Raw genomic sequence first — 27,404 nt, 5'->3', positions numbered from 1 at the left:
TGGCTGCTTAGAAAATTGCAAAATAAATCATAAATTTTGAGTTTTTATAAATATTCATATATGTATCTTATGTAAAAATTAACTTAGAACCTTCTTATTACACGAATTGCTGAGACTTGTGATGCTTAAATTATATTTTAAATTTCAAAGCAATTAGTCAAATAGTTTAAAAGTTATTTAATTTGTTTTTCCCAAATTCATTTTTTTTGCAATAGTATAAGTCAGAAAATTATGAGGTTACAGTAAGATTTCTGACAGTTTATGGAAGAAGAAAATTTATACTACTGACTTAATAAAAAAAAAAATGACCAAAAATTAATTTTAAACAGTGTAAAATTATTTTGCAAGAACACGTCGAATTTTTGCTTACTTATAAACAATTAGGATAACTTTTTAACCGTTACCCGTAGAAAAATTATTTTTTCAGATTTGGAAAGACTGAATTTTTATACACATTTAGAAAGAAAAACAATTGTCCTAGGACAATTAGGGACGAAGTTAGCCCCCCTTTTTTTTAATTCACCTGTTTTTGCAAAATAATTTTGCAGTATTTAGAATTATTTTTTGTCATTTCTTTTTAATCAAATTAATAGTATAAATTTTCTTCTTTCATAAACTATCCAAAGTATTAGTGTAACTTCACCATTTTCTGACTTATAGCGTTGCAAAAAAAATTAATTTGGGATAAACAAATTAAATAACTTTTAAACTATTTGACTAATTGCTTTAAAATTTAAAATATAATTTAAGCACCACAAGTCTCAGCAATTCGTGTAACAAGAACGTTCTAAGTTAATTTTTACATAAGTTATGAATATTTATAAAAACTCAAAATTTATTATTTATTTTGCAATTTTCTAAGCAACCAATAAGGATGGACATATTCAGCGAACGATATATTGAAGTCTTTTATACGATATATGAGTTTCTCACTCTAAAATTTGTTTAAGATACTTAACTTTTTGGTTATAGACGAAAAATGCGAAAATTTACGGTTTTTTGATCTTCATTTGTTTATAACTATGTATATCATCAAAATCGGCTGCAGTAAACGTATAGATTATTATTATAGATGTCCATACTACTCAAAAAATTTCGTTTCGGCCTGGAGGGGGTTGTGTCACCAACATGATATTTTTTTTCTTATTTCTCTGGACTAATATGTATTTCATGTTTTTGCAATTATAATGAGTATTTGTTTATTATTTATATGTATTTTATTAATGTTTACCCTATTCTCCGGCTAACCCGGATATTCGATAACCCGGATCTGCGGCGGTCCCGATTAATCCGACTTATCGAGGTTCCACTGTAATATGAAAGAGCGATATGAAATGCTAAGACTGATTATGTAGAGAAAGATAAAAGGAGGAAGGAATATAGGAAGAAGAAGAGTGTAATGGTTGAAACATTTGGGGACTGGTTTAAATGCAATTCCATAGAACTCTTCAGAGCAGCGGTAGATAGGATAAAGATAGTTATGATGATATCCAACTTCCGATTGGAAGATGGCACTTAAAGAAGAAGATCCCAAATTTCTCAAAAATATTTTTTACAGCAGGATTTCTTACCTCCAGTAATTAATCCCACCATTTCTGATCCACTCAGATCTGGTAATGTTATAGGAGTTACTGGCGTAGTTGCCCTTGATAGGTTTTCAGGGCTCTTTGACGATATTCGTCTCGCTTCCTCGATGGCTCGTTGTAAATTCTGCTGTTTCTTTAAGGAATCTTTTCTATGGCATCGACCAATTTGAGACCTACAAAGAACTAGGAAGAGTTTACTTATAACATCGCTGGTTAAGTTGGATGTTGATCATTAGTACTTACGCTATCTGAGCACTCTTTACTACTTGTCTCCACTTGACAGTGTTCGTGTCCAGGACCGCCAGTTTGGCTATTCTTCGGAATCTGCAAATAATAAAAAAATATTGAATTAATCGTCTACATTTTTTATAAGATTGATCTAATCTGAGAAGAGTAAGTTATTTGTCCCGGTATGTCACAACAGATAAATATTCAAAATCTCTAAAAATATGAGATTAAGAAATTTCTAAAAGTAAAAGACGGTTTTTGCTTGCTTTCGATTAAGAGGGATGCACAATCGCTGGACAGCTGTTTCTGCCAATGCAGGCTTCCTCAACAGCGCTAGCGTGCACATCTCTGAAGCGAAAACGAGCCAGCCCATCTATTTAAGGTAAATTTCAAAGATCATTTGAAATACACATTGGGACGCAATTCAGCGACATCTCTTAAATAAACTGAAAGGTCTCAGATGCAGAATCTACCATTATATGTAATACAAATTGAAATGATAAATAATTATTTAAATCTGAAACTTTTCTTGTTGGAAATTCTTTCTGGTACATCCTTTTTCTGCGTCTTTTACATTTTACAAGACAGCAGACGACGAATATAGAGAACAAAATGGACTCCACTATATATGCAGTCACATTCCGTTTTCATTCGTCTAGGAAAAGGACAGAAAGAAACTTCCTAGTACTCAAATCTGAGTAAAAATAGAAAAGTAAAAGACGGTTTTTGTTTGCTTCCGATTCATAGGGATGCACAATCGCTGGACAGCTGTTTCTGTCATTGCAGGCTTCCTCAACAGCGCTAGCGTGCACACCTCTGAAGCGAAAACGAGCCAGCCCATCTATTTAAGGTAAATTTCAAAGATCATTTGAAATCCACATTGGGACGCAATTCAGCGACATCTCTTAAATAAACTGAAAGGTCTCAGATGCAGAATCTACCATTATAATACAAATTGAAATGATAAATAATTATTTAAATCTGAAACTTTTCTTGTTGGAAATTTTTTCTGGTACATCCTTTTTCTGCGTCTTTTACATTTTACAAGACAGCAGACGACGAATATAGAGAACAAAATGGACTCCACTATATGCAGTCACATTCCGTTTTCATTCGTCTAGGAAAAGGACAGAAAGAAACTTCCTAGTACTCAAATCTGAGTAAAAATAGAAAAGTAAAATACGGTTTTTGTTTGCTTTCGATTCATAGGGATGCACAATCGCTGGACAGCTGTTTCTGTCATTGCAGGCTTCCTCAACAGCGCTAGCGTGCACATCTCTGAAGCGAAAACGAGCCAGCCCATCTATTTAAGGTAAATTTCAAAGATCATTTGAAATCCACATTGGAACGCAATTCAGCGACATCTCTTAAATAAACTGAAAGGTCTCAGATGCAGAATCTACCATTATACATAATACAAATTGAAATGATAAATAATTATTTAAATCTGAAACTTTTCTTGTTGGAAATTCTTTCTGGTACATCCTTTTTCTGCGTCTTTTACATTTTACAAGACAGCAGACGACGAATATAGAGAACAAAATGGACTCCACTATATGCAGTCACATTCCGTTTTCATTCGTCTAGGAAAAGGACAGAAAGAAACTTCCTAGTACTCAAATCTGAGTAAAAATAGAAAAGTAAAAGACGGTTTTTGTTTGCTTTCGATTCATAGGGATGCACAATCGCTGGACAGCTGTTTCTGTCATTGCAGGCTTCCTCAACAGCGCTAGCGTGCACACCTCTGAAGCGAAAACGAGCCAGCCCATCTATTTAAGGTAAATTTCAAAGATAATTTGAAATCCACATTGGGACGCAATTCAGCGACATCTCTTAAATAAACTGAAAGGTCTCAGATGCAGAATCTACCATTATAATACAAATTGAAATGATAAATAATTATTTAAATCTGAAACTTTTCTTGTTGGAAATTCTTTCTGGTACATCCTTTTTCCGCGTCTTTTACATTTTACAAGACAGCAGACGACGAATATAGAGAACAAAATGGACTCCACTATATGCAGTCACATTCCGTTTTCATTCGTCTAGGAAAAGGACAGAAAGAAACTTCCTAGTACTCAAATCTGAGTAAAAATAGAAAAGTAAAAGACGGTTTTTGTTTGCTTTCGATTCATAGGGATGCACAATCGCTGGACAGCTGTTTCTGTCATTGCAGGCTTCCTCAACAGCGCTAGCGTGCACACCTCTGAAGCGAAAACGAGCCAGCCCATCTATTTAAGGTAAATTTCAAAGATCATTTGAAATCCACATTGGGACGCAATTCAGCGACATCTCTTAAATAAACTGAAAGGTCTCAGATGCAGAATCTACCATTATATGTAATACAAATTGAAATGATAAATAATTATTTAAATCTGAAACTTTTCTTGTTGGAAATTCTTTCTGGTACATCCTTTTTCTGCGTCTTTTACATTTTACAAGACAGCAGACGACGAATATAGAGAACAAAATGGACTCCACTATATGCAGTCACATTCCGTTTTCATTCGTCTAGGAAAAGGACAGAAAGAAACTTCCTAGTACTCAAATCTGAGTAAAAATAGAAAAGTAAAAGACGGTTTTTGTTTGCTTTCGATTCATAGGGATGCACAATCGCTGGACAGCTGTTTCTGTCATTGCAGGCTTCCTCAACAGCGCTAGTGTGCACACCTCTGAAGCGAAAACGAGCCAGCCCATCTATTTAAGTGAAATTTCAAAGATCATTTGAAATCCACATTGGGACGCAATTCAGCCACATCTTTTAAATGAACTGAAAAGTCTTAGATACAGAATCCACCATTATAATAAAAGTTGAAATGGTAAATAATTATTTTTCCACCTACCTCTACCGAAAGTATACTTTTCCGGACCTGGTAGGGAGCAAAGTTGTACTTTTCCTCCCTAGGGAGGAAAAGTAAAAGTGACGTCATGGTATTTCATTCATGAAATATATCTTATTGACGCCCTGTACAATATCTATTTTCTATTACGTAAGTATCGATACATTTTAAAGTTTATTTATAAAACATCCTGTATTTTGCAGAATGGTAAAAAACAGTAAATTGTTATTTTTATTTAACAATGTTTACATTAATAATTTGACTTATATTTGACAGCTGACAGGTATATTGTACCTACTTGTTAGTTTTAGTTCTAATAAATTTTGTTGGTTAGTTACATAAATAAATTAAGTAAAAATGATAAAATGACTTGTTATTTGAGGAAGGTGGAAAAACCATATGTATAACATGGGAGTAAAGTGCCTTTTCCTCCCTTGAATGATTACTGCCCTCCGCTACGCGTCGGGCAGTAAACTTCATTCTCGGGAGGAAAAGTAGCACTTTCCTCTCTTGTTATACAAATAGTTATAAATCTGAAATGTAGCGAATAAAAACAAAAACTGACTTTATCTTTTTTAAATTTGAAACTTCTCTTGGAAATTTTTTCTGGTACATCCTTAATCTGCGACTTTTACAATTTATAAGACCGCAGACGACGAATATAGAAAACAAGCAGGACTCCACTATATGCAGTCACATTCCGTTTTCATTCTTCTAGGGCAGTGGTTGGCAAACTTTTAGCCAAAGAGCCAAATATGAAAATTACAACAATTTAAAAAAAATGGGAGCCAAATCTTCTTGTTCAGCAAACTTTTATTATTCTAAATAAAAGTAAAGGGTCTAGTCAGTCGGTTAAGATAGTGAAAAATGCTCCCAGCGATATTCCAAAAATAAAAGAATGTTCTACATCAAAAATTATTGGACCAAAAAATGTTTAAAGGCCTAGTCCCATCCATAACCCCCCAAAAAATTAAAATGTGTTTTTTGTTTTTTTGGTGATACCTTCGTTTCTAACCATCGTAGAAACTTATATTTTCTTTCGTTTTGTAGGGGTTTATTTCCTACAACACTGTATTTTTTACAAAATTTTTGGCGCAATATCCAATTTTTTTTAATGTTGATGTGTAGAACCGAATAGGAAAAGAACAGGAAACGTGAGCTTTTTTAGCTGATCATAAGAATCAGGAATATTATTTCAAGCGATGAAAATGATTATGTCTTCCTTCTCCAGGTCATTCAAAGCAGACTACTTCTTGTGTTGTGAATATTTTTTCTTCTCCAATATTTCTAATTCAACACAAAGACGTTCGCATTTAGAGCGCCATACCTCCTTGATTCTTAAATCCAGATATTGTATTTCAAAGCCATTAATGCCAATTTCAAAAGTAGAAAATTTCAACTCGGTTGTTGTAGCATTAAGAGGATCTTTGACAAATGCTAAAGTTTGTAAGTTTGATAAAAGCTAATTTATCAGAATAAGATGCAATGTTTTTCCTACCAATTTTTTTAAAGGAAAATAATATTATTGCACTTTCCGTGAATATTTGTGCCAGAGCCGCACCTAAGGACCCAAAGAGCCACATGCGGCTCCGGAGCCGCACTTTACCGACCACTGGTCTAGGAAAAGGACAGAAAGAAACTTCCTAGTACTCAAATCTGAGTAAAGATGGTTGTAAAATGGTGAAAAGTAAAGGACGGTTTTTGCTTGCTTTCGATTCAGAGGGATGCACAATCGCTGGACAGCTGTTTCTGCCTTACAGGCTTCCTCACCAGAGCTAGCGTGCACACCTCTGAAGCGAAAACGAGCCAGCCCATCTATTTAAGTGAAATTTCAAAGATCATTTGAAATCCACATTGGGACGCAATTTAGCGACATCTTTTAAATGAACTGAAAAGTCTCAGATACAGAATCCACCATTATAATAAAAATTGAAATGGTAAATAATTATTTAAATGTGAAACTTTTCTTGTTGGAAATTCTTTCTGGTACATCCTTAATCTGCGACTTTTACAATTTATAATACAGCAGACGACGAATATAGAAAACAAAAAGGACTCCACTATATGCAGTCACATTCCATTTTCATTCGTCTAGGAAAAGGACAGAAAGAAACTTCCTAATAGTACTCAAATCTAAATAAAGATAGAAAAGTAAAATACGGTTTTGGTTGCTTTCGATTCAGAGGGATGCACAATTTCTGGACAGCTGTTTCTGCCTTACAGGTTTCCTCAGAAGAGGTTCACACCTCTGAGGCGAAAACGAGCCAGCCCATCTATTTAAGGTAAATTTCAAAGATCATTTGAAAGCCACATTGGGACGCAATTCGGCGACATCTTTTAAATGAACTGGAAAGTCTCAGGTGTAGAATCCATCATTATAAGAAAAATCGAAATGGTAAATGATTATTTAAATATGAAAATTTTCTTGTTGGAAATTATTTCTGGTACATTCTTAATCTGCGACTTTTACAATTTATAAGACGACGAAAGAAATTTCTATTTTTTTCTTCTGCTTCGCTACAGGTTTTCCATATTGTAAAGATATTATATCCACTTCTTTTGTAATTATCTATCTTATCGGGAGTCGAGTACGATAATTCAAGCAATACGGTTGGATTTTGTGTTCGAGAGAACTGGTTACGGTTAGTTACAAAAACGTTTGGTATTTGGTGTTGTGAATATGACTAAAAGTGAAAAAACGGTCCCACCAGATAGAGGAAAACAAGATGTAGAAGAGAACAACACGGAAATGATGATGACGGACGAGGAAGGTAACAGGAACAAGAGAAAAAGAGAGGAAAATAATCAGGTTGAAATACAAAATAATAACAAATCTAATAATAGCAAAATAGAGGTAAGTACACCTAATACTAATATATCTGAAAGGCCAATAAATTTTTATTCTGCCGCGGATGCCGGTCCATATTATGTATTCGTTCAGAATAACCACGGCCACATCGGGAGGCTTCACCGTATTGGATCTGCGAGGGTGATTATGGGAGCGGTCCCAGAAATTAAAAATAATATTCTAAGAATGGATGTGGTAGGTATTAACAAAATCAAAGTTGAATTAAATTCTTACAGTAGCGCTAATTTATTAATAAGGCCAGAAAAGTTGAAAGAAAAAGGATACGAGGCGTATGTACCCACATTTTTTACCCAAAAAAAAAGGAGTCATTAAACAAGTTGATATTGAATTATCAGAATCGGAATTAGGCCAGATCATTAAACCTAAATTTGGAAATAATTTTGAAGTTTTATATGTAAAACGAATGAAAAGAAAAAATGGTGAACAAGAAATCATTACACCGACAATTATTGTTACATTTAAAGGACAAATGATACCATCACAAGTAATTATAGAAAAACTTATTTATGATGTAGAAATCTATATTCCAAGGGTCGTTCAATGCAATAAATGCCTACGGTACAACCACGTTGCTGGCCAGTGTAGAGGAAGGGTGAGATGCGTATTTTGTGGGGGTGAACATGAAGCCGATGAGTGTGACCAAAAGGAGGAACCAAAATGTGTTTTATGTGGTGAAAATCATGCAGCAAAGGATAGAAAAAACTGTAATGAATTTTCAAAACAAAAATCGGTTAAGAAAATGATGGTAACTGAAAACATTTCATACACAGAAGCTAAAGATAAATACGAAAACAGCTACGCAACCGTAGCCAAAAATAAACGAGACAGTCCATATTATACAGCGGTCATAAATAAAAAAAGGCGTATTGAAAACAATAACAATAGATCAGGTTATTCAGAAGAACATAAAAAAATTATTGAAATTCCAAGATCATCAGCTTCAGTGGAATTTGAACAATATACAAGCATACCAAATTATAGATGCCAGGCCGAAGAGACACAAAATATAAATCAAGAAATGAAGGACTTCATGTTACACATGATTAAGAATATTTTACAAAAATACTTTCAAGTTTCACCAGATCAAAAATTGTTAGAGTCACTTAAAATAGATGTAAACCAGAGTCTTATATCGCAGTTTTCTTAGTTTTACAATATAATACTAGATCTATAGTTCATAATAAGGGAAGCATAGAAAAATTTCTGTTAGACAAAAATATTTCCTTAGCTATTTTATGCAAAACTTGGTTAAAAAAAGAATATAAATTTTCTATTAGTAATTTTAATATTTTTAGACATGATAGAGAGGATGGATTTGCTGGCTCTGCCATATTACTAAAAAAATCATATGCATTCAGTAAAACTAAACCTTTTTTCAGAATAAATGACTTAATGTGTGTGTCTATTAAAATATTATTAGATAAAAATACTCAAATTAATATATATTCTATATATGCTAAACCAAATTTAAAAATAGGTGAGAGGGACTGGACTAAATTTTTTGAAAAACTAGAAAAACCTTTTATTGTGGCAGGTGATTTTAATTGCCACCATAGTGTGTGGGGTTGCGGAAGGACTGACGTAGCTGGTAATAATTTACTCGCGGCAATAGAAAATACCAATTTAGTAATTCTTAATACTGGAGAGGAAACTTTGATTTCTACTCCACAGCAAGTTCATAAATCAGCAGTAGATATAACACTTTGCTCTAATGGAATTGCTACACTTTGTAATTGGAGAGTTGAACAAGTCTCCTTAGGGTCTGACCATTTACCTATTATAATTGATATATTTAATAACATAAGTGTAGATAAAAATGTAACAAATAGTCAAAAATATAATTTTAATAAAGCAGATTGGATGTTGTTTTCTCATATAGTAGAAAAAAACACAATAAAAAATGATAAAATTTCTTATGATCAATTTATTGAATATATACTTAATGCAGCGGATTTCGCTATACCATTAAAGAAAACAATAACCAACGCTAAGTTTAATAAACATTGGTGGAACCAAGAGTGTACAAATATGATTAACTTGAGAAACGAAGCTCTTTTACGTTTAAAAAGAAATACAAACATAACAAATTTTATAGAATTAAGTAAGATAGAAGCACAGACAAAAAAAATTATAAAACAAAGTAAAAGAGCTTCGTTTAACGATTTTTGTGCTAAAAAACTGAATAGAAACACTCCGTTAACCTTAATATGGAGTTATCTTAAAAAGTTGAAAAATACCTATAAAGAACCTGTTAGCAAGATAACTGAAGGCGACTGGAACGAAGTCTTCCTAGATAGAATAGCGCCAGCTTGGGCTGAGGAGGATTTAGAACATATATGGAGATTAAACGATGAGAGACAAAAAAATCACAAAGAAGACACTTTGTTAAAGCAATTCACCATAATGGAATTGGAGGATAATCTAAGTTCCCGTAAAAATTCTGCTCCCGGGTTAGACGGTATATACTATAATATGCTGTCTAACTTGCCCAAAAAATGTAAATACATTTTGCTAGATATCCTTAACTCAATTTGGGAAACTCAAGATTACCCAAGCAGTTGGAAGAGGTACGTAGTGGTTCCAATCCAGAAACCAAATAAAGAACCCCATTTATCAGATTCATACAGAGGAATCTCACTAGCATCATGTGTTTTAAAAACTTTGGAACGCATGATAAAAAGAAGATTAGAATCTTGGTTAGAAATTAATAAGAAGCTCCCACAGTATCAGTTTGGCTTTCGCAGGGGACACTCCACAATGGAAAATATAGGACACTTAGTAACAGATATCAACACCTCCTTTTCAAATTCTAAATCAGTAGTTGGCCTCTTTGTAGACATAGAAAGTGCCTATGACAATGTAAACCTAAAAATTTTATTTAATCAGATGAAAAATATCGGTCTTAATATTGATTTTGCTAAACGAATTATAAAATTATACAGTAACAGAACAATTTCATTAAGAATAGGAAATAAAATAATAGGTGAAAGAAAAGTTAACATCGGTATTCCACAAGGCAGTATTTTAAGTCCCACACTATATTTGATATACACAGCCGAAATCGAAAGCAAAGTTCAAAATTACCTATGTCAAAATATTAGAATACGCAGATGATATCATAATTTACAAAGACGAATGCGAAATCCCCTTCGGAAGCAATATGGTAGAGAAAGCGTATAGTGAATTAAAAAGCTGGTGCAATTACATAGGTCTAAATATTTCTAGTCAAAAGACAAGGCTAGTTATTTTCTCCAGAAAACGGCAGATACCGAATTCAGTAACAATCAAAGATATTACTTTTCAAGTTCAACCATCGATTAAACATCTTGGAATTATTTTAGATAGGAAGTTGCTATGGAAAGAACATATAGAACACATAGTAACAAAAACAGAAAAGGGCGTAAACGTATTAAGAGCAGTAAATGGTTGTAACTGGGGAGCAGACCCTAACATTGCTCTTCTGTTATATAAATCATACATTAGATCCATATTAGACTACGGTTCTATATTCTATTCACAAGCTGCGAAATGCCACCTTCACAAACTCGACTGTATAGTAACTAAAAGTTTAAAAAAATGCATTGGAGCCATGATGAGTACACCAAATTCTAATTTAATGATTGAATGCTGCGAACCACCTCTGGAGTTAAGAAGAAAATACTTAACCGAAAAATTTCTATGGAAAATTGTTTCTAGAAACAGTAATTTAATAAAAAAAATACATCAACTTTTTATATCAGATCTTACCAGTACATACTGGAAAAGTAAAAAATCTTTATTAATAGTAGAAGCTTACAACCAATATTTGAGTATTAAAGAATTAGTACATACTACCGATATATTACCATATTTTGAACTAAATTCAAAAGATATTATTAACATTGAACCAATTTTCTTTAGGGATTATTCTTAATTTCCTCAACTCATTCCAAACCAATTATTTGTATCAGATGTTAATGATCAAGTACTTAACAGTTATCAGTTATATACTGATGCCTCAAAAAAAGATAATAGAGTAGCGTGTGCAGTTTGGGATCCAAATATCGAATATAAAGTAACAAAAAGATTAAATGAACATTTCTCAATATACTCCGCAGAATTGACAGCTATTTTTGAGGCATTATTATATATAGAAACTAACTGCCATCAAGAAAATTTCATTATTTTTTCTGACAGCAGAAGCGCCCTAGAAAAATTAAATAAACTCCAAATAAAACCAATTTAAATTATATTGAACTAAATATAGCCAAAAAAACTATGGAATTAACGAACAGTGGAAAAAGCATAAAACTAGCATGGATTAAAGCGCACTGAGGTTTGAAACATAATGAAATAGTCGACAACTTAGCAAAAGGGGCCCTAAATGTAAATTACATTAGTAATTATAAATGTACCCCATCAGATTTAAATATATTTTCAAAAAACCAAGTGAAGCAGGAATGGGAAAGTTGGTATAGTGAAAGTCACAAGGGAAAATTTTATAAAAACTTACAAAGTTCTATTCCTTCTTCTACTTGGTTCAAAGAGGGCATTTTCGAAAAAGCATTCGTCAAAACGATTTGTAGATTAAGATTTAATCACACTTTGGTTCCATCACATCTTTTTAAAATTAAACTAAGGCAAGATCCCTTATGTGATTGCGGTGAAATAGGAACAACGGAACATATGATCTTAAATTGTAACACCATACAGGATAAGGTACAACATTTAAATTATGAATTGAATAAATTCAAATGTATTAAAAATCCATACAATCTTGCCCAATTACTTATATCTAAAGATATAAAAGTATATAAAACACTGTATAAACACATTTGTAATATAGGTTTAAAATTGTAAATTATATGTATATATTTGGAAAAAAAAATAATAAAAAAATAGAATAAAAAAAAGAAAAAAAAATAGGAAAAAAAATAAAAAAAAATAATAAAAAAATAGAAAAATAAAAAAAATAAAAAAATTAAAAAAAAAAATTGAAAAAAAAAGGATAAAAAAATAGAATTAAAAAAAATGTAATTATATCAATAGGTAGAAGTTTTCCATCCGCAAGGTTGAATTGTGGATACTTTTGGCGCCAATTGATTAAGAAAAAATATATACATAAGAAAAAATATAATATATAAAACCAAACACTTTTGTTAACCACAATAAAAAAAAATGAAAAAGAGATTATAAAGTGCAGCAATTCATGAGCTCAAAATATAAAAATCGGTTAGGCGAATGGATCCAGTAATCCGCAGTCATTTTTTTTCAACCACACACACACACACACACATCTATCTTATCGTTTGTGGCCTACATATTTTGATCATTGGTATGATTTTATTTATTATTAGATACCTTTTTGGAAAGTCAGATATCTTAGGCGGTAGAATGTCTGACTTTTACGCAGAAGACCAGGGATCGATCTTCAGCGCTGGCCTCAACAACTAGATATTTTTAAATATCTACAGGCCCCAGGTGCTCGATGTTTGACTCTTCGCTTCGTTATCGAACGTATTCGCTTCGTATCTGTTTAGTATACAGATAGCGAATGATCGATAACCAAGCGAAGGGTCAAAAATCGAGGTGCAGGTCGACTCAGCCCGAATAAAATGAGTACCTTGGGTAAAACCAGGGGTAATAATAGGCGGATGAAGACTAGCGCTGGCCGTGTTACCTTCTTTGTATACCGTAGTTCCAAGAGTATACTCTTGTATATACCTAATATATAATATTTTTTCATAACATTCTTCCCATGTTATGTTGATCTATTTGTTATTAACTTCGGTTTCTTCTTTTTGGTTCTTTAGTCATGTCTGCTTTCGTCAGCCGACCACACTACTGTAGATATTAGTATTATATGTATAGATACAACTAACTGATCTTACCTAGCCAAGGAGTTTTCATTTTCTGGAGGAGGCGCAAATAACTCTAAATCTTCATCTTCTTCTTGAGATATTGGAGCTACTTTGAAGTCTTTCATTAGTCGCCTTTCCCAAACTTTCATCTTTTTACCCAATATTGCTAAAAAATACAAAAAAATAAGTACCTATGTATTTCAACACAATAGGCAATTCTTTATGTAGCAAGTATGGACCAGAGGAATATTTTGCCAAAATTTCGAAACATCTTAAATATCTTACGCATTTGGTAAGTTTTGATATATTAACTGGATACAGGGGACTGTGTAGGTAGAGCATGGATCCTGGAACTAAGTACAGAAAAATGCAAGGAGATAGTTCTGTGTTTTGATTGCATTGAGAGTGTATTGGCTAAATAGTGCAGGGGAGCATGATGCTAATACAAAAGGTATTCAATATGATTGCGCCATAATAATAAAGAAACTTAAACATAATAAAAATAAAATTATATTAAAATTATGGCTTGTCGTAATGTATACTGTCGTCCAGTGAGATGGAATAATATAACCTCCTCTACTAAGACGAAATGTAAAGGACAAAAGGTGAAATAACTAGGTAAAGGATAACAACTTTGATAGGGAAAAGTAACACTAGGATAGAATTGGTTGAATATCAGAGTGATTTGTAGTTAATAAAGAAATGTTACATAGAAACCTAGATGGTGCATTAAAGCTTAACATTTTTTGTTTGACTTAACAGTTTAACTTAGTTTTGATATATGGGGCTGACACATGGACTTTGTCCCAAAACTACAAGAGACTACTTGGCATCTTTGAAAGGAAAATACTTCGAAATAATTTTGAGGCCGTAAATGAAAATGGTCTATGACGTCGAAGATAGACCTAACTTTGAATTACAGCAGCTATACACAGATCCAGATATTCTGAAGTTAGGCTGCAGAGACTGATATGGGCTGAATACATTGCTAGGATGTCAGATAAGGAGTACACGAAGATATTGATATTCTCAAACCCAGAGGACAGAGGAAGTTAAAGACGACTTGAGGACGTAAAATATGGAATTATGATGTGGAAAAAAACTTTAAGATTATAATGGTCAGAAGATGGAGGGAAGTTCCTAGAAATCGACGGGAGTGGTAACTTCTCTGCGAGCAGGCCAAGATCGACAGTGTATTGTAGAGCCAATTCTGATGATAAAAGAAATGTTGAATGGAAATTGAAAGCATCCTAGATCTTACTACAGAGAGACAAGATCATTCTTAAATAGGCTCTTTATGACTGCGAAAGGAGATATATGTGAATGTTAAGGGTGCAGTTAATGGTGATACTGCAAGCCACAAATATAAGTTATGGGAGCCAACAAATATGGAAGGGGGTAATTTACAGACGTATACATAAAGAAAATATATAATATGTAAAAGCAGAATAACAACAGATTCAATTTTCATTATAACACAACTGATTGAAAAGGAATAAAGGAAAACATACGCTCATAATATGTTATTCATTCTTCTTCTTCTTATACTTGTTGTAGATCTGTCGATCTGTTAATTCCGACGTTGAAGTATTTCTTGAGAGGTAGACTGCCAGCTATCTCTCCATCTTTTTGGTGGTCTCCCCGGTGGACGCTTGCCTGCTGGTTTTCCGTCTAGCGCAATTCTTGGTAGTATGTGCTCCTCCATTCTTTTTACAAGACTGAACCATTCTCTTCGTCTTTGCCTGTCCCATTTGACTACATCTTGCACGCCACATTGTTCCCTGATGATGTTGTTTCGTATTTTATCTCTTCTTGTCTTCCCTGCTATTGCTCTTAGTGTCTTCATTTTGGCTGTTCGTAGCCTGCTTTTGGTTTTATTGGTGTCTTCTCTTAATTCAATGCCATAGGCCATAACAGGTCTGATGCAAGTTTTATAAATTCTAACTTTACTGTCTATTCTCATATATGTGTTATTCCAGACCACATCTCTCAAACATCCTCACAAAAAGCGGCCATGTTAATTTGTCCTCTTAGATCTCTGGCTGGGTCATGATAACTTGATAACTTTACACCTATATATTTGAACTGGTTTAGCTGTTCTATGGGTTTCCCCTCTACCACGAGCTTGCATTTAATTGGGTCTTTCGCAATGGTAATGCATTTTGTTTTCTGCGTGGATATGTTCATGTTGAGTCGTCGATATGCTTGATAGAATCGATAAAGTTGTCTTTGTAGGTCATCGTCGTCCTCTGCAATCAGTTCTGCATCATCTGCAAAGCACACTATACTGATTCTACTGTGGCCGAGTCTGTATCCTAGTTGTTGCGCTTCCACATCTTCTATTATTTCATCCATTAGCATATTGAATAGAAATGGACTGAGGCTGTCTCCCTGCCTGATTCCTCTTGGTGTTGGTATGTTGGCCGTAGTGGTGTCGTTTGTTTTAATTTTTGTCGTGTTGTTATTGTTCATTTGTTTTATGACTTCAACAATGTTTGCCGGTATCCTATTTTGCTTAATTTTATTTATTATATCGCTAAGTCTGACTCTTTCGTTAGGTCTACGAAGCAAATATATGCAGGTTTGTTATATTCTATCGACTTCTCTTTCACTTGTTTCATGACAAGTATTGCGTCCGTCGTCGATCTGTCTTTTCTGAATCCTTGCTGTTCTTCTCTGTTCTTTATATGTGATTCCAATTTATCGGTGAGTATGCCTGTGAATAACTTCATTGTCATATTTAGGAGAGTTATTCCTCTGTAGTTGTCCGGGCATGATATTTGTCCTTTCTTAAAAATCGGTATTGTGATACTGGTGTGCCAATCTTGTGGTATCTCAGCTCTGTCTAAGATTTTGTTAAACAATGTTGTGAGACAATGTAATCAATGTTATTCATTGATCTTGAAAAAACTTAGATATTAGATTCGTATATTACAATAATCTGTATACTTACCTTTTTCTTTCCTTTCTGCGGATGAAATATCCATTCCATTCTTTCCAAGAACCTCTAGGATTTCATATCTAAAGGAAGAAATATCACTTTTCAGTTCATTAACATCGTCCTCGGTAACCATTGCCTCATCACATTTTCTGTGCATGGCAGACACGTATCTCCACACAAGAGCTCTCATAACTGCTGTATATCGGTAGTCCCTTTCTTTCTCTTCTCGATTTCTCCTCTTAAATAACCAAAAAATTATTTTGATATTTACTGAGATCAAATGACAGATACCTTAGTCGACATTCTTCTCATTTTGTCCTTCTTCCTTAATCCTAAAAGTTTGAACAACATCTTTGGTTTGGGGAAAATGTTAAAAGGTGGGGGCAGTGTTCCAGTTTCTTCGAAATAACTCATCCAGAGCTTCGTTCTGGCAAATTTCCACTCGGTATCAGAGTGTTCCTAAAAATTTTTATGAATTAAAACCAAAACTAAAATAATAAATGATTACATACATCTATCATAGCGTACGAATTTGACATCATAGCTATCAGAAGATTCAATAGTACGATTACATTGATTACACTGTATGAACCAAACATTAGAAGACCCCAGAATCTGGTATACGTTTTAATTCCTGTCAGTTCAAAGCTGGAAAGATCAACCATTCCAAAACTAGCCCAAAACAGTGACTGCGACGACTCAAAGACACTGAAATGGAAGACAATTTAGTCAAATCAAATAACAAAAAGTGAAAGACGTATTTTAATACTTGTTGGTGTATTTAAAAACTATGGTTGCTCTTTTTAAGTCAGTACTAACTTTGCAAATCGCCTCCACTTCATACATGCATCTGCAGCTCCATCAAAATCTGGTTCACCATTTGGTAGGTGATAGCACTTCTTTTTTTCTAAGTCAGAGAAGTACCATAATAGTTGATTAAGGCCTAAAATATTTAAAAAGCTTAAATCACTACAAGGTGATGTGGTCTATACTATTTATTTCTATAGTTTATAATATGTTTGATGAATAACACATAATATTTTCTACTATGTATATTTACAAATTATTGAAAATTGTGGATTATTTAGGACATTTTTACTTACCACATGCAAAGGCGAACAAAACTAATGAGTATATAAAGAAAAATTTGACGATGTCGATAACCATTCGGCCTAAAGATATCTGCAATGGTCCCAAGTGCGGATTGATAGAGAAGAGATGGACTAGTTTTAAGGCACTAAAATAAAAGAGAATATTAAGTTCTAATTCTAAAAGTTTAACTATTTTAATAATTTCGAGAAATAAAATGGACGTATATTATAAAGACTGGACCAAAAGTATGGAACCAACTAATTATCTCTTAAATGGACAGTCTGAATTGTACAAAAACCGGGATACGCTTATTCTGCCATATGAAGATTTCAAATTTGATGGTTGCAATGTTGCCACATTTACTATTTTTTTGATAGCATTAGTCACTTTGGTTTCTTAAATGCAGCACTCTGTATATTGTATTATTCATGGAATCCTCACTTCAATACAAGTTCTTAAGGTAGATTATGCAATTTGCATTTTTTTTTTAAATTTTGCAATAGATTGTTACTGTTTTTTTTTGTTTATCTTCATTATTTTTATTTATGTAGACGATTTATATCATTTTAGTAAATTGTATTTGTTATTTGTTATTGTTCTTATTTATGATTCTTGTAAGCTTTGTCTATAAAATTGTTAAATTTTTCATGACAATAAAGCATATTTCTATTCTATTCTAGTTCAATCATATGTAACACTTTAGGTATTGTATTTAGTCACGAAGGTCTTAGATAAATAAAACTTCAAATATAGAATGCTGTTATTTTGACATTAATTCATCAAACTAACAATAGCTTGGCGTTTATTACAAAGTTTTTTAAAATAAATTGTATTAATAACTAAAGATGACACATACATCCTCACGCAGAACTACACAAATACATGCTGTAATTCATTCTTCATTCTTGCTTGTCTTACAAAAGAATTCATTTAGACCCTACAAAATCCAGTTGTTGCAAGATCAGACATTTCCCGGACAATGGATTGGTAGGTTAGGTAGTATTGAATGGCCTCCTTGCTCGTCCAATTTGAATCCTATAGATTATTGTTACTGGGGGTACTTGAAAAGTATAATTTATCTTTATAAAACTAAACCAGCAAGTGTTGCATAGCTAAGGTACATAATTAATTCTGTACGTTTTACTACAAACATCTTTCTATCTCTCTATTGTGACATTTGTGAAACTGTTATTCAGCCCTGAGATCCAATCCCTCTAAAACCTTAGTCTATGCCTTCCATCTTCGCGCAAAGGAAGCCAAGCGAAAACTCCAAATTGCGTGGAATGGTAATACATTAGAACACACAGACCAACCTATGTATATTATCTGGGAGTAATTCTGGACCGGTCCCTCACTTACAGACATTAGTAACAAGTAGGAACAGCATACTCTGAAAGCTAACAAGAAGTAAATGGGGTGCATGTATGCAAATATGGTAAAATGAGGGAAAATAGACGAAAATAATGTGGACTGTGACTGTGGAGAAATACAGAATATGGAACATCTTCTTACATGCAGAAACTGTCTTCCTCGGTGTAGCTTCGAAGATTTGTGGCTCGCTAACAAAGATGGAACTGACGCCGACGTAGCCCGACACTGGGCCGAAATTGTATAATTGACATGTCCGGACTGATAAAGTAAATAAGTAACAAATTATTTTAAACTTCAAGTACTTCGTCTAAAGAATGGGTTATCAGACAATCAACCAATCCCATAGGTACTTACCTAAAGATATTTGCAGCCGCAAACAAACCCTCAGCAATGAGCTGCGGATCAAAGGCATACCATTCTTCTCTTCTGATGTACGCCGTGGACGGATCGTTTTTAATCTCAGCCGCCTGCTGAAAGTACGAAGCCACACGCAGCAAGAATACTGCTGTATATAATACGTTTCTAGTGAAATCAATGAAGTTCCATAAGTTTCTTAGGTACGACTTTATCCCTTCAACGAATATTTCCTGAGTCTCTTCGAAAATGAAACCTGAAGATGTATTGGAATGTTAATACAATGTTTCAAACATTTTAAATCGTATTGCAATGTTATGTCAGTTTTTAAACAATTTCTAGAATATTCTAAAGACCTCTAGAAACTAGAAAAATTTCAAGAAAAAATTCTCTATAAAAATATAAAGAAAAATATTCTTGCTAAAATTTTCCTGTAGGTATCTTAATGATTTGTTAAAATTTTATAATATCAAATGGATTCACTTAAAAATATTGAATCAACTGAATAAAAGTGTTATACAGTTGTCAGTAAAAATTACCTATGACGTATAGAAGAACAGCATATTCCAGTATGGTGGGAGGATTCCCTCTTTGTTTTTCATACTTCTCTATCACATATGCTTTCATAGAATCTGATCCAAAATGTTCTAAGACCAAGTCATCAGCTCTTAGTGACACCAAAATAAGTAGCACTGAAAAAAAAAATAAGTACGATATAAAAAAAACTTAAACACGAAAACCAAAAATACTCAATACAACCAAGTTTTTACAAATAATCAGATTTTTGATAGAGAATCAGATGTTAAATACGATAGATACGATATGATAGACTCAACTGTGCATTTATTTCGTTTATTGGAGAGTGTTTTCAATTAGTTTTTTTAGTTGAATCAGCATTGATAAAATGAAAGTGGTTGTGAATGGGTTGCATCATTAAAGCAAGAGAAGTATTAGGTATCTAGAAAACAGTGTAACTTGTCAAAAATCCGGTACGTTATATTATCTTGTCCAATTTTTGTTTATTTTATTAAATTTGATCAAAAACACCCAGTATATGGCTTCAATTAAAAAAATACTAGATTTGTTGTAAAAGGTATATATTTTAAAATACCCTAAATAAGAGCCACAATAGTACAAAACGTTTTGGGATTAAGAAATCCATCATCAGTGTTCTAAAAGCCAAAAAATAGCATGCCTGAGCCACCAAAATGTGTTGGGTAAAAACCCTTTAAATGTGAACGGTTATGTTACGTTACATATTTATATAATGATTGAATGTATTACGGTATAATGAACGGTTATGTTACGTTACATATTTATATAATGATTAAATGTATATAAATATGTAACGTAACATAACCGTTCACATTTAAAGGGTTTTTACCCAACACATTTTGGTGGCTCAGGCATGCTATTTTTTGGTTTTTAGAACACTGATGATGGATTTCTTAATCCGAAAACGTTTTGTACTATTGTGACTCTTATTTAGGGTATTTTAAAATATACCTTTTACAAAAAACCTGGTATTTTTTGTGATTTATGGTATACAGCCAGCTACAGGAAGTTTATTTTCTTCGTGGATTTTAACTTCAATTTTTGTAAATTTTTTCTCAAGAAATCATTTTGTTGACTGTACACCCAAATATTTACCCAAATATGCTGAGCTTTATCGTTTTATGACTGTATTGAGAATCTTCTCTATAATTTTTACGACATGTTTTGACTAACTTGCGTTAGCTTTTATCTGCTAATATAAAAACTAATCCCTTAAAAGGCTCTAACGAAAAATATACCGTTAGTTAAGTAAATTTCTGTGTCAGCACGTTTTGTATGCAAATATTCAAACAAGCCGTATAGTCGTCTAAAGTCTAAAGAATAAAATCAGACATTATAGATTTTAGCTGTTCATAAGTAATATAATAGTATATTATGCAACGAGCATTTAATGATGGTCATTATGAAGCGAGTATGAGGGTTACGAAATGAGCCGTATGCGGCGAGTTTCGTATAGAGTACGAGCTTCATAATGATAATTAAATGCAAGTTGTATACACTATTTTTTCTATGATCATTCACAACAAAAAATGCATTCAAATTTATTAATTTTGTAACACAAATAAATTCAGTAGTTTGTCAGTTTGAGGGTTTGTTTACATATTGAGAACTGTCAAAGCGTATGTATTTGACTCGCCATTGATTACTGCGCGTGTACCACCTTTATCGCGAATGCCATATCGCGATTCTATTGGTTAAAAATATGTATCTTATTCTTATTAAAAATCTGTATCATAATGAAGTTCATTATGATACAGGTAGTGACATCATAATTGATATATAGTATGAGAATAGAAAAATATAGATTTACTGCTAAATAACTTACATAGAAAAAACAAATACGACGATGCATGTATCAAGAACTTCATGAACGGTTTCCTCATCAGTTTTCCTGTATGTGTTTCTGGAGCAATCATATACAGCATACAGTAGAACGGAAATAACACTGCTACCCTTACAGTGATCATTATTTTTTCTTTTGAGGATTTTCTTCTAAAACCTGGAACACCTTCGTACCAAATAGCTGCTAGCAGTTGTTGAATGTTTGGATGCGATACAAACTAGAACGGTACACATATATTCATTGCATGTATGATATTAAAAAATGGAATTGGACAACAATACATATTTTATCATAAGTACATATACATATTTGCAAAACAAGAAACAGGAAAACAAAAAATAAACTGGGAAGCTAGGAAAGAATTAAAATCTATTTCCAGGCGAACACATATGCTTATGCTTTTGCTTAGAAAATGAATAAAATGAATCAAAATCGATTAAAATAAACTTCAAAATAAAAATCGGAAGGATGAAGTGTGGGACACTCCTTGAAAAACTGGAGTGAACACTGATATTGTTCGTCCGCTATAACTTTTCCCATGCGTCACGATTCATTTTCAAACAAATTAAGTCAATACATAAAGGGAAACGAACGTCGCCGTCGATGTGTAGGTATATACATTTTGTATACTGTGTACTATACAGGGTGTAACAAAATACAGGTCATAAATTTAATCGCGGATTTTGGGACCAAAAATAGTTCGATTGAACCTAACTGACCTTAGTACAAATGTGCACGGAAAAAAAGTTACAGCCCTTTGAAGTTACAAAATGAAAATCGCTTTTTTCCAATATATCGAAAACTATTAGAGATTTTTTATTAAAAATGGACATGTCGTATTGTTATGGCAGTATTATTTTAAGAAAAAATTATAATGAAATTTGGACACCCCATAAAAATTTCATGGGGGTTTGTTTCCTTTAAACCCCCCCAAACTTTTGTGTACGTTTCAATTTAATTATTATTGTAGCGCCATTAGTTAAACACAAGTTTTTAAAAACTTTTTTGTCTCTTATTACTTTTTCCAAAAGTCAGTTTTTATCGAGATATTTGAATATTTGTCAAATCCACCACATATTTGTATATGGTAAAGTAAGATTATGGAGACTTGGTAATAATATGAAAATTTATTTATGATTTACATTTTTAGGTATATTTTGAACCATATTAAAAAAGAAGCCACATCTCGATAAAAGATGCTTCATCAAAAAAATACAAAGAGGCAAAAAAGTTTTAAAAACACTGTGTTTAACTAATGGTACCGCAGTAATAGTTTAATTGGAACGTATACAAACATTTCGGGGGTTTAAAGGAACAAAACCCTCATAAAATTTTTATGTAAACATATTAAAACAGAAGCCGCAACTCGATAAAAACTGCCTTATCGAAAAAATACTAAGAAGCAAAAAGTTTTAAAAATATTTAATTTAACTAATGGCACCAGAATAATAATTTATTTGAAACGGACACAAAAGTTTGGGGGGGGGGGGGGGGGTTAAGGGAACAAAACCCCCATAAAATGTTTATGGGGTGCACAAATTTCACTATAATTTTTCTTTAAGATGTTCTTGCCATAAGAATGCCACATGTCCATTTTCAATAAAAAATCTCTAATAGTTTTCGACATATTCGAAAAAATCGATTTTCATTTTGTAACTTCAAAGGGCTGTAACTTTTTTTGTGTGCATATTTGTACTAAGGTAAGTTAGGTTCATTCGAACTATTTTTGGTCCCAGAATATGTGGTTTAATGTATGACCTGTATTTTTGTTACAACCTGTATACTACACACATCGGCGTACGTTTCACTTTATGTTTTGACTTAATTTGTTTGAAAATGAATCGTGACGAATGGTCGAGGTGTTGAATCGGGTTTAGGTCTTAGCGTAGTAAAAAAATATACAAAAAAATAAATAAACAACAAAAGAAAAAAAAAACAAAAAGAAACTAAATAAAATAATAAATAAATAATATAATTAAAAAATATAATAAAAAAAAATAAAAAAAACAGAGTAAAAACTTAGTAGCACTAATAGTTTTAAATTAACATACTAAGCATATCCTTTGTAAAAGTGAGAACTGAAAACACATTGACTGCCCAGTTGGTTGCTTAAACCAGTGCCAATAAAACACAAACACACCACAATCGTGACGCATGGGAAAAGTTATAGCGGACGAACAATAGTGGAATAGGCAATGCGCCTAAACCATGGAATGAAGAAGAAGAAAAAGACATTTAAATATCGGAGTAACCTTAGTGTAGTACTACAATCTTTCTAAAATATTATTAATGTCCAGCTCAGCGGGGTGCAATTTTTCGAGGCCTGAAATTACATAAACAATGGATCATTTTATAAAACAGGAAAATTCCTTTTTTATGGAATTTCATACCTCGAAAAATAGTACCTCGCTGAGCTGAATATTAATAAGTCTCTTAGAAAGATGGTAGTGCTCTACAAATAACAAAATAATTATGGGTAATATATTGATAAGACACTTCTGTTATAGTTATTAAGGTACCAAGGGTATTATAACTTATAAGGATACTAACGCTTGAGGTCAATGGTGTATAGACCGAGGGCCTTCGGCCCGAGGTATATAAGTTGACCGAAAGCGTTATTATTATAATACCCGTGGTGCCTTCAACGTTTAATGTCCGACTAAATTATTCTTTATATGCAAACAATTTGAATGAATTTTGAATTAATTAATTTTCAAATAAGTACATTTACCAGAAATAGTCGTAACGTAATTGTGGTAACCATAATTTTACTTAAAGTTTTATTTGTCAACTTGACAGTATTTAATAAATATCTATAATATTTATAGACCTGGATCCCGCGTAAGAAAAAAAAGTTGATTAATAGCAAGCTGAAAATTTGTTAATAGCTTAACGGTATCTAGTCGGACAAACATTGATGCACGGGAACACTGAAACAGGGGAAGTTTTAACGGTGGAGCATGATAAACGTGTCGTCCTGACAAGTTTATGATGGTGAAAAATAGCAAGTTGTTTTTAAGTTTATTCAATAGCCAACGTTATATAATATATGAAAAAATGTTTGTCCGACAAAAAGGTTGGGCATTTTAACGAGTCCGACACGTAGAACATGTCACATCACAGGAACTATGTTGGTGATGAATAGCAGCCTGATTTTTGCATGAGAGTTTAATGAAAGGTTAAAAAAGCAATTGGAAGTTCTGTCGGACAAAATGAATGGGAAATTTTCCTAGTCGGACATTCTAAACATGTAAGATATAGACAAAAATGTTGGTGATAAATAGCAAGCTAATTTTGATTTGTTTATTACAAATTATATTTTGTAACGCAAAAAGTTATATGTCGGACAAAAAGTTTGGGCAAATCGAAGGAAATAAATAAAATACATTTTTTCAGAATGACTTAGTCACATATTGATAAAGCTATTTTAGTTGTATATTTATTATTTATATTCACATATTTGCATGTGCATATATATACATGCACACTCCAAAAACAGTGAGGTAAGTATCAATGCATGTATATATTGCAAAACATTTATTTTTTTGGGTGGAGTTTGTTCTAGATATTCTCAAAATGACAATAAAAAATGTCAAAGAACATGTGAAAGCAATCTCTTACGGTTTTCTAATTAGGCGCATCGGAAAGTACGGAAAATTTCCTACAAAAAACGTTGTATACATTTTTTTCCATACTCAAATCTTAACCCTGTAAACGACATTAAAAAATGTGAAGAGTCTAAAACTTCGATGCTTATAAGAATAGACGTAGATATGACACATTATGCTTAGAAGTATGTATTAGAAGGCTGCATTTGTCAGTGTGACACTTTGTGCTATACAAAGTAGTACATATTTGAAAGTACATGGTCTCTGAGTTTCTGTTTGCCACGTGTGTTGGAAATTAAAATTTATATTAACTATGGAGTGTTTTTGTGTCTATTTTTGAGTGTCAACAGTTTAAATTTTAAGTCGCCAAATCAAAAGTGAAACCATTCAACGGAACATTTTTGAGTAATTTTCGAACATTTTACAAAGTTAGTAAAATACTTGGTCATCAATTCAATGAGGTTCAGTTGCCAGATAATTGTGAAAGTTCTATTGAATATCATTCTTCGTGCTATTCGCGGTGTGCAAGTACTTAGAAAGGGAAACGAGAAACGACCGTGCGCGAGTCGCGGAGAAATATTGCAACTATCTTAAATAATTCATATTGTCAATTGAAATTGTCAAATTGACGTATATTTCATACCTTCTGTCATTGACGCAGAAAAATTATATATTGCTCTACAATATTGATATGATATGCAATTATTATATAAAGGTAAATTTAATTACTTGTATTTTGCTTGCAGTACTGCATTTTAATAACTGATTTTATTTATTACATACAATTGTTTACGTTTGCTAAACATAACCTGCATCTTATTTTTTCTTCTTATTATTTTTTTGGACTATGGTCTTGACAATTATCCAGCAACCAGGACTAATATAATTGGCCAATATAATTAAAAGTGCGAATAAAAGTACAGAGCGTAGAAATAGAGGTCGCTTTGCCGAACTTGCACTGTCCCAATAATGCTTTGCTTGATTGAAAAAGGGTACCTAAATAAATTATTACTAAAATTGTATAACGTAATTTTTTTTCAACTTTCTACAAATGAAATAATAATGTAATTAATATGTAACATGGCAAGAAATAATTTGCTGCCAAAATAAATCGATTAGTTTAAATTTGAAGTTACGATTGCAATTTATTATGAATTATTGTCAAAAGTGACAGTTTTTCTTAAATGGAAATGTATTCATAGACATAAGGGTAGACAGGGAATACAGTGCAAAAAGTCGATAGGTGGTCTATCTATCTCTTTTAACCAAGCGATCCCGCGCATGTGGCAGACAAAGATAACTAGACCACTCAATCCATAATATAATTTGCCTGATCTACTATAAATGTATTACAGTGAGGTATCTAAATGATGTTGAGATAAATCGAAAGATATCGATTGTAATTGATTGCAGGTACTTTTGACATAGAATAATCACCCCATATTGAAATTTCAAAAATAATTTTTTTAAATTGTCCGACTACAAAATCTACCCCTTATTTTTTTCCGACAACAGTCATTCTTGGTAAGGAATAATTTACTTAATTAAATTTCGTCTTTGTCGGAAAGCTATTTATCACCAGAATTTTTGTCTATATCTTACCTGTTTAGAATGTCCGACTACGAAAACTTCCATTAATTTTGTCGGACAGAACTTCCAATTGCTTTTTTAACCTTTCATTAAACTCTCATGCAAAAATCAGACTGCTATTCATCACCAACATAATTCCTGTGATATGACATATTCTACGTGTCGGACTCATTAAAATGCCCAACATTTTTGTCGGACAAACATTTTCGCATATATTACATAACGTTGGCTATCGAATAAACTTAAAAACAACTTGCTATTTTTCACAATCATAAACTTGTCAGGACGACACGTTTATCATGCTCCACAATTAAAACTTCCCCTGTTCCAGTGTTCCCGTGCATCAAAGTTTGTCCGACTAGACACCGTTAAGCTATTAACAAATTTTCAGCTTGCTATTAATCAACTTTACTTTCATACGCGGGATCCAGGTCTATTAATATAAATTGACAGTATTTAACTCGTTATTTAAATTTAATAGGCCGTAGGGCGATATTTTTCAATAACACGTCCTTGGGCGGTATATCGTACTTAATAGATAAACTTCGAAATAATGTCATTATTTGTCAAATAATAGACCAGTCGGACATTAAGAGCATTAACAGATCGGAGGGTTGGCAGGGGAAACAGGGTGAGATAGAGACAAAAAAATATTGGAGAAGATAAACAAGCAAAATTAAATAGCAG

General features: G+C 32.6%; 1 protein-coding gene across 6 annotated transcripts in view; it reads right to left on the bottom strand.

The window, feature by feature from the left end:
• LOC126879162 (transient-receptor-potential-like protein) overlaps positions 1-27,404 on the bottom strand; it is a 175,352-nt gene that overhangs the window by 6,525 nt on the left and 141,423 nt on the right. For all 6 annotated transcript variants that reach the window (XM_050642172.1, XM_050642167.1, XM_050642168.1 and 3 more), the window contains exons 7-17: positions 21,502-21,736; positions 19,661-19,813; positions 19,122-19,377; positions 17,408-17,541; positions 17,124-17,247; positions 16,817-17,012; positions 16,596-16,763; positions 16,317-16,542; positions 13,394-13,529; positions 1,830-1,910; positions 1,572-1,759 (exon numbers count right to left, since the gene is read on the bottom strand). In XM_050642172.1, coding sequence (XP_050498129.1) covers positions 1,572-1,759; positions 1,830-1,910; positions 13,394-13,529; positions 16,317-16,542; positions 16,596-16,763; positions 16,817-17,012; positions 17,124-17,247; positions 17,408-17,541; positions 19,122-19,377; positions 19,661-19,813; positions 21,502-21,736 — 1,897 coding nt within the window. The remainder of the gene's footprint in view (positions 1-1,571; positions 1,760-1,829; positions 1,911-13,393; positions 13,530-16,316; positions 16,543-16,595; positions 16,764-16,816; positions 17,013-17,123; positions 17,248-17,407; positions 17,542-19,121; positions 19,378-19,660; positions 19,814-21,501; positions 21,737-27,404) is intronic.

The sequence above is a fragment of the Diabrotica virgifera genome, chromosome 1, assembly GCF_917563875.1.
Source record: "Diabrotica virgifera virgifera chromosome 1, PGI_DIABVI_V3a".
Lineage (NCBI taxonomy): Eukaryota > Metazoa > Arthropoda > Insecta > Coleoptera > Chrysomelidae > Diabrotica > Diabrotica virgifera.
Note: the sequence above shows the minus strand (reverse complement) of the source record. Positions and strands in the feature narration are given on the sequence as shown.